The sequence below is a fragment of the Habropoda laboriosa genome, unplaced genomic scaffold (assembly GCF_001263275.1).
Source record: "Habropoda laboriosa isolate 0110345459 unplaced genomic scaffold, ASM126327v1 scaffold207, whole genome shotgun sequence".
Classification (NCBI taxonomy): domain Eukaryota; kingdom Metazoa; phylum Arthropoda; class Insecta; order Hymenoptera; family Apidae; genus Habropoda; species Habropoda laboriosa.
Window position 1 is genome coordinate 1773079 of NW_017100397.1, and position 9372 is coordinate 1782450.

The following is a 9372-nucleotide window of genomic DNA, read 5'->3' on the forward strand; positions in this document are numbered from 1 at the left end:
AACTGCCGTAAAAAAAAACAAAGTTGACCTTTAAATCTCCACTTACAAAAAAGTCGTGTACACCACGCGATGACCCCCTTGATGCCATGTAACCTTTGAATAAATAATGTTTTTGTAAAACGCATAATTTATGTTATTCGAGGTGATCAAGTTAGGTGCCTCACCCTGTACATACAGGGTGAGTTTTTTAACAGTGCCACTTCAATTTACTCGTAAACTATTTGTTGTATCAAAAAAATTTCCAAACGAAAATTGTTTGGTATCAAGTGGGGCATACAATGTAATAATTAGTTTTCTGATAGTCCGCTCTTTTATCGAGATATTTATCATGATGTGTAATATTTGACCTTGATACCAAACAATTTCCGTTTGAAATTTTTTTGATACAATAAAAAGTTTACGAGTAAATTAGGTGGCACAGTTAAAAAACACCCTGTATGCAGGGTGTCTGTTTTATCTCAATACAGCGAAGTATCGTTTAAGGAAGTGATGTTAGGGAAAATATGTTTTAACAAAAGTTGTTTGGTACGGAGGGGGACATTATGTAGTATAAATACCTTTTTTGTATCGGGTATGGTGGGGGAGATTTCAAAGTCAGTATATTATTTTTAAATGGAATGCTATATTTTTTTATACATAATATGATAATGTATGTCAAGACGAGTCCAACGAGGTGCGAATAAAGTCATTTCCTTTCATAGAAGGTCGTAAAATTGCGAAAAACCAGGAGCCACCACACGTTCCTCACTGTCGCGTGTGTCTGTTTTATCAAAGGATTTTCATACAGAAAAAGTTAAAGATAAAAATGCTGGTGTTTAAATCGTTCGATCGCCATTACTCTCGTTTCATCCCCATCTTTTATTCGTTATCCGTGTCTTTGTTCGGCAAACTAAATAGAAAGGCGGACTATGAGGCTTGAAAACAGTGTTTCCTCTTCCCAAAGTGTCCTATTTATTGTTTCAAGCTAATAGACACTGTGAGAAGCTTTACTGAACCTGGGTGGAATACAGTGTTCACACTTCTTGTGAGGATAGGTACTTCGGAGACTAATTGAATGTACATGTTTTTCATGTGAATAATTGTCTAAATTAGACAATCAGGTGATTTTCTAATTGCCACCGACCTATTCCGTATGCCCGTGGCGTGCTTTGTGCGGATTAGTCGATGATGTGTGGGGCTGAAAGCCCTCGTTATTTAAACATTTGGCACCGTAACGGGAATTTCCGCCAGGCCTGAAATTCGCGACGTGACCAGGTAGGGGGTGCCGGATCCCAATTCAGAAGCCCTTTGGAACATCACGTTTTATGATACATAAATATAATTAGCTATTGAGGTCGTAGACGACGTTCAAGGAGAAAAAAGAAACGATTTCTTAAGAGATTAATGAATAAAGCGACTTTCTCAAATTTTTTCTATTCATGTAACGTGCTAGCCATCTGCACGCCGAATGTCTTCTTTCTTTTGTGCAGATTGCTAGCCGCTATGGAACAAATGTCTCCGAAGTCCAAAATGTTGAACAATGGTAAGGTTCAATTTTATTGTTCGGACCCAGATCTATCCCGCGAGTGTACCACGGAACAACACTGGTATCTTTTTTAAAATACATTTTGTACAGTTATCTTACAAAAAATAATTGATTTTTTGATAAATAATTGCACTTCATCATTTTCCCTGATGTTTAAATCTTTTCCTTGATTCCTTTGGTTGCCTAAAAGTTCCGTCTGTAATTCACATAAAAAGGAACATTCATTTTTCAATTTTCAATAAAAGTTACAAACACTTTCTCACTAATCTCCTACATGCAATTACTAATTCAATGCGAAATTAATAAATTAAGCTATTTTATTAAGTTAAATCATGTAACAAATTTATTTAATACTTCCAATAATTATAAACTATCATCTGAATTGTTATTTAACAAGAAACACTAATTATTCTATAATTAAAGTATTTGAAAATAAACCAAAAACTTTATTTTACTATCTACATTATTAGTAATGTTAAAGAAATTAAAAACTTATTACAAGTATCAGTTTTAAACTGCTTACTACATGCAATTATGCTCTAATTTACAATAACTATTATTACAAGCGAAAAATTCAAAGAATTTCTATTTTAAAAATCAACTAACCTGATAATATGTACTTCATTTCTGACAATGCTCTCGACAATACTCTCGATCCTTCCCCTTAGAACACTGATGGCAGACTGAGCGTAACAATTCCTCTGGTCTTTCTTAAAACCTCCAAATTAAACTCTTCCAATCAAAAACTACGTGATATCTAATGTTTCTGCCATTGAAATACCATTTGATTTAAGGTATGGAGCCTGTAACACTAAGACACTTCTTACTAGACTGTAAAATTGAGAAAATTCCAATGAATTTGGTCCTTACTTTGAGGATATTTATATTGTCCTTACTTTAATAATAGATCATTAAATAGACATTGCTCATAACGTTAACATACGTATAGATAGATTACACTTCGTTTCAAAATGATTTCCGTGAAATCTTGCAGCGACTAAGCACTCCTACGCACGAAGAAATTTGAAATTGATCTGAGAATTTAAAAGCAGATCTATGGAAGCGTGCTTTCTAAACAAAACGCTGACTGGCCGAACTCGCGCAGACGCAGTATGAATATGACTTGGCGCCTACTTACAAATTATACATTTAAAGAGCCGAAGAGTGAGTATATAAACTTAAAGTTCTTACAAATTTAAAGTGATTTTTGTGCAGGAAAAAAGTAAAAATGATAAGTTTATAATTTTTCAAGGTGAACAATGTATTCTTGGAATTTATTATGTAACATTTATCAGTCGGTATAAATATTGTAAAATATACAATTTTAAACGTTAGTCGGGCGAGAATTCTTTTCGAAGACAGGTTGAAAAATTCGTCGAAACGCATAGAGCGAAATGGAAGCAAAATTGGTGTATACTAAACAAAATCCAAGGGAAACTGCAAATCCGATCAGTCGTTTATTTTTTGGGTACGATTTTTGTTATTTTAATTTTTTCTATATTTTTCCATGATTTTATACAAAATATCACACTATTTATAATACTTATTTTGTTTCTACATTTTTTAAGGTGGACCAGGGAGATATTTTGCAAAGGCGCTAAGAGAGATCTTTTATTATCAGATCTCTATCGTCCTTTAGAGGTCGATAAATCAAAAAGACTCACGGATCGATTGGAAGAGTATGCAAATAATTTATTATCAGAATAATTAGCATTTAAAATTTATTGTCACCATGCGTTCTAAATTTCAAAGTTGCGTCACTGGATAATTTAAATATTTTAAAATAATGTTAACAAAACAAAATAATTACCGAAAAATTTAAATACTACATTTAATTTTCACAGCAAGAAAGAAAAAGAAATTATTTGTCTTCGTATATCTTATAGATCTTGGAACCAAGAACTTCTCAAATGGGATCAAAAACAGAAAGAAATACAATATGAGAAATTAGATGAAAATAAAAGCACTCCTTGTTTTGAAAAGGCGGTGATTCGTACTTTCTGGAAGGAATATCTTGGCATTGGCCTCCTGTGGAGCATTCAATACACGGTCCTTCTTGTCATAATACCAATAATTACATCATCGATTATCAGCTACTTTAAGATTGAAGAGGACACCAATTCTGTTACTAAAACGGATGCTCTCCTCCACGCTGGCTATCTAATTATTTCCATAACGATATCCGTATTCATAATGCATCATGCCGGTCTGCTATCTCAGCAAATGGGCATGAAAATACGCGTTGCTTCTTGCTCGTTAATTTATAGAAAAGTATGAGCTAAAATAATTAATTTAAAAAATTTAACAACCTAAAGAAAAAGAAAAGAATCCATAGAATAGTTACTAGGAAGTATCACAAGCTATTTCCAAGTATAAAAAATATATTCACTGACTAATATTTCCTGTCATTCAATTGGCAATGTCCTTCGAGCTAAATAGATAATATTCAACGAAGTAGTACCGTTTGATTTCATAACAAAAATTCCGGACGTGTAGTAAAACATTTACCACGTAACTATATTACATAAATATATTTTACTTGAGATATGAATTCTTTGTCATAGATATTGCGACTCAGTAATGCAGCCTTGACTCAAATCACCTCTGGGCAGGTGGTGAATCTTTTGAGCAACGACGTAAGCCGCTTTGACGAGCTGTGTTACTACCTGAATTTTATCTGGATCACTCCCATTCAAGTAGCATTGATTTTAAACTTTAACAAATCTAATACTGATAGTTTTAAGTTTCTATATTCTTTGTCACCTATTATAGGTAATTTTTGTAACCACTATAATATGGTATAAAGTGGGAATTTCATCCATGGTTGGTATTGGGACCCTTTTGTTGATGACAATTCCTGTTCACTCTGTCTTCATCAGACTGAATCACAAACTGAGGAAGGTTATTGCTACATTGACTGACAAGAGGGTGCAGTTCATGAATGAGCTTATACGTGGTATTCAGGTGCTCAGAAAATGAATAGAACCATATAATTCATGTAAAAATATGACACAATTTATAATATAAGAATTCACATTTCTATATTAAGGTTATCAAAATGTATACCTGGGAGAAACCATTTGAAAAAATTGTAGCAACCATACGTAGTACAGAAATCAAGAACATAAGTCTCTCCTCGTATATTCGTGCAACATATTTGGCCATGGTGGTGTTTACAACTCGTACAGTGCTTTTCCTGACTCTTTTGTCCTTTGTTTTTATGGGGAATTGGCCTAGAGCAGAAGTGACATTCATGTTGTCCACCTACTTTGAAATCTTACAACTCACTACTACACTGATGTTTCCTCAAAGTCTCATGTTACTTGGAGAGACTCTAGTATCCATCAAAAGACTGGAGGTTTCTTAATTTTTTAAATAATCATTTATCATCTGTCTTTTACTAATTATAAATTTAAAAAATTCTTCTTTTAGCAATTTTTATTATTGGAAGAGCAGTCCAACAAGACAAACGAACTAGTCAAAATGCATTATAATGGTGTCTTAAAATTCAAGAAAAAAACAGTAAACAAGGAGAATGTGGAGTCTATCAGAATGACCAATGGGAGCCACAATTTGAATCCCAATCATGTACAAGAATATATACCAGCTTCCATAGTCTTGGAACAAGTATCAGCAAACTGGGAGCCCAGACAATTACCACCGACTTTGTGCAATGTTTCCATGAAAATTCAGGGTGGAGAATTATGTGCTCTGGTGGGTTCAGTGGGTTCAGGAAAATCTTCCATCTTACAATTAATTTTGAAGGAACTTCCTTTGGGAGCTGGAAGACTAAAGCTGCATTGTAAGCCGTTTAAGGATAATGTGTATAACAAGCAGAAGTACATGATAGATACTCCTAATTTGAGGATCTCCTATGCTAGCCAGGAAGCTTGGTTATTTTCTGGGACTGTGAGGGACAATATCCTGTTTGGACAGCCTTATGACAAGGACAGATACATTGCTGTAAGCTTCACAAATATTTCTGAGACACCAAAATAAATTATTTAATATTTAAGGTACTTTATTAGGTACTTATTAAGGTACTAAATTCAAAATCAGGTAACAAAAGCTTGTGCTTTGACAAAAGATTTTCAACAATTTCCTTATGGCGATATGAGTAACGTGGGAGAAGGCGGGTCCTTTTTATCCGGAGGACAAAAGGCGCGTGTAAACTTAGCACGGGCCGTATACAGACAAGCAGATATTTACCTGTTAGATGATCCTTTGAGTGCAGTGGATTCACGCGTGGCCAAGCACCTTTTCTACAGGTGCATCAAGAAATACCTCCATGGGAAGACCAGAATTTTGGTCACTCATCAGTTACAATTTGTCAAACAAGCTGACACTATAGCAGTATTGGATAAAGTCAGTATGAAAAATACTAATAGAAAGACGAATAAATTTTTCACGCTTTTTAATATTCCTTTAAGGGTTTCATGAGAATGCAAGGAACATATGAGGAACTGTCCAAGTCCAGCAAAGATTTTGTAGAGATGATGAACCGAATAAAAATGTTCGCAGAGGCCAGAAAGCAAAATGAAAGTACAGAAATATCTGAAAATATTTCTCTAGAAAAAAGACCTAGTAAGAGGAGTGGTCTTAGTAGAGTTTCCATAACCTCCAACAGCAGTAGCGTGGTAATTATAAAACACAGTCTACAGTATCAGGAAACTGGCTTTTAATATGATTATTTTCAGATTTCCTATAACTATATGGATCAAGAACTAGCACCAGATAACGATGAAGTAATAGCAACTGGCCGTCTGTCCAGCAAAGTGTACAAAAGCTATTTTTGTTATGGTGGCTCTTACTGTACGCTATTTGCTTTATTGTTCATGTTCCTTATGTCTCAGATAGCGACTACTGGAAACGACTATTGGATATCTTATTGGACAAACTTAGAAAATGTCAGGAGATCTATGAATAATAATAATACCCATTTACTTAATCATAAATATTCGTTCTATTTCTTGAATGGTACTATTCTATCCAATGTCTTCAGTTTGGACAACCATGGTCTTCTGACTACATCCAATGCTTTATGCGTGTATGCGATTTGCATTGTTTGCTGTATCTTGACTGTACTTGTAAGAAATATGTTCTTTATGAAGGTCTGCATGAATGCTAATAGAAATCTTCATAATTCTATGTATTCCAATGTGCTGCAAGCTGTGATATCGTTCTTCTATCATAATACTTCTGGTAGATATTATCATAGAATTATTAAATAAGTATTTATAGATGGAAAGATTAAATGGAATTACATATTTGTTGATGTAGGTAGAATTTTAAATAGATTTTCCAAAGATGTTGGATCTATGGATGAAATACTGCCTAAGGTGATGTTGGAGACTTCTCAGATATTTCTCGTGATAATAGGTGTCCTTTCTATGATAATCGCGGTAAATCATTGGATGTTTGTTCCACTGTTGGTACTTCTGGTGTTCTTCTTTTTCGCAAGATTATCATACCAAAAGACTGCTCAAAGTGTGAAGCGTCTCGAAGGTATAGGTAAGTGCTCCATATTAATATTTCAAAATATGTCATTCTACAGTGGTGCTAAAATTCCAGCAAAAAGTCCTGTATTCTCCCATATAACTGCCACACTAAGTGGTCTGGTTACAATCAGAAGCAGTGGGCCAGAAATTGTAGAGCTATTGCAGCAACAATTTGATGATCTTCAAGATGTGCATACAGGGGCATGGTATATGACCATAGTTGCCCCTGCAGTCTTTGGTCTTTATTTAGACATAGTTGTGAGCATATTCATTGCATGTGTCTGCTTCTCCTTCATTCTAATGGACACAGGTGCTTCTTAGAAAAAATACATCTGAATCCGCTTTATGTTTAACCTCAAAATGCTACTTCTAATTCTAGATGGTATTCTGGGAGGTAACGTTGGTCTAGCTATATCACAGTCTCTAATTGTGGTTGGTACTTTGCAACATGGGGTCAAACAGAGTAGTGAAGTGGTATCCCAAATAACCTCAGTAGAAAGGATCTTACAATATACTAATTTGCCTAAAGAAGGGTCATGGACCAGTGCTGATCCCCCACCTGCAGATTGGCCAAAGTATGGTCAGCTAACTTTGAAGAATGTTAACATGAAGTATGAGGAAGACAAGCCTCCTGTGTTGAAGGTAACTGAAATGGATCAATTACAGAAATTATTCTATATATAGAATAATAATTTTATATAGAGAGAGAATAATTTTATATATATAGAACCTAAATGTAACGATAGAAGCAGGATGGAAAGTAGGCATCATTGGCAGAACAGGAGCTGGAAAATCCTCCCTAATATCAGCACTGTTCAGGTTATTCGTGGATGGACTAGAAGGAGAGATCAAGATAGATGGACGGGACAGTAGAACGTTAGGCCTACATGAACTGCGTTCACGAATATCCATTATTCCTCAACAGCCATTTTTATTTTCTCAATCGTTACGTTACAATTTAGACCCGTTCAACATCTACGACGACATGTTGTTATGGGATAGTCTTCGACAGGTCGAGTTGAACGACCTTGTTCTAGACCAAAGAGTGATGCACAACGGAACTAACTTTAGTATAGGGCAAAGACAGTTAATATGCTTGGCCAGAGCAATTTTGAGAAATAATAAAATTCTTGTCTTGGACGAAGCAACGGCTAATATTGACTCCTAGTAATTTTAATTCTTTTTTCTATGAAAATAATGTTTAAGGTTTGTTAAGTATATATCTTTTTCAGCACTGATGAATTAATTCAGAAAACTATAAGAACCAGATTTACATATTGTACAGTCATTACAATTGCTCATCGTTTGCATACTATTATTGACAGTGATAGGATTATAGCGATGGATACGGGTAACATAGTGGTACGATTAGTTTTCATTGCGAAAAATTTCAAAATTCTTACCTACCTTGGAATACATAGTGATTCTTTATAAAAAAATATAATTTTTTTATGGGAACAGGAATTTGGTTGCCCTTATGAATTGCTACGCGACAATCCCAAAGGAATTTTCTCACAAATGGTGAGTAACACAGGCGTGTCTATGGCGCAAACTCTTCGAGAGCAGGCGGAGATGGCTTATTTGAATAAAAACAAACAACGGAGTCTAAATTTTAGTCCAGAAAGCTCAACGAAAGAGGACATGACAAACAATGTGGAGCAGAGCTCTCTTTAAAAGGGATTAATGTTGAGACATCTAATGTACAAAGTAGTAATTTTCTATCTAATAATTAGTTAGGATAATACAATGACATTGGGAATGTTATTCGATTTCCCGTATTTATTTAAAATTCAAAGTATTGATACAAATATGTGTTCAATGAAAATGAAAAATTCTTCGTTCTCCACGAACCTAGTCTCACGTCTCTGCGTTTCAACATAATTACTTCACTGTTTATACACTGTAACATTTTTCTTACTGGCATTAAATGTCCAAAAAAGAAAATTATTAATTGGAGATAAACTGTAAAATATATATTGTATAAATAAATAAATTTGTATAGCATGAAATTTTAATGTTTTAGAATCGTTTTACTATATTCCATTTGGTTCCACATATTGTTTTTTGAGGCAGTGATAAAACTTAAAATACAATATTGTACACATACGTTTTTCTAGGAAGACTTTTAAATGAATAAATTTAAAAAATGGATTATTTTTTCTGGAAGATGTTGGAACTGGTAAAATTATCATTCTCTACATGTGCTTTGTCATCTATTCTACTTTGGTTGAAATATAGAGTAGTCACGAATGTCTCTTTTTCACTTCTAGAAGAGATTGCACGTAATCTCCTATGTGTCACCCTTAACGTCGTAAAAGGCAATAAGTTCTGTACCCTATTTCTAGAGTA

General features: G+C 34.2%; 1 protein-coding gene across 1 annotated transcript; it reads left to right on the plus strand.

The window, feature by feature from the left end:
• Positions 1-2919: 2919 nt before the first annotated feature.
• On the plus strand, positions 2920-8697 carry LOC108575129 (multidrug resistance-associated protein 4-like). Its single transcript, XM_017937847.1, has 16 exons — positions 2920-2993; positions 3094-3204; positions 3412-3796; positions 4090-4221; positions 4298-4489; positions 4575-4883; positions 4958-5488; positions 5585-5890; positions 5956-6162; positions 6223-6727; positions 6806-7036; positions 7097-7333; positions 7403-7665; positions 7751-8190; positions 8256-8385; positions 8485-8697. Exons 1-16 carry the CDS (start codon positions 2920-2922, stop codon positions 8695-8697), a joined length of 4266 nt encoding a protein of 1421 aa, XP_017793336.1.
• Positions 8698-9372: the final 675 nt, after the last annotated feature.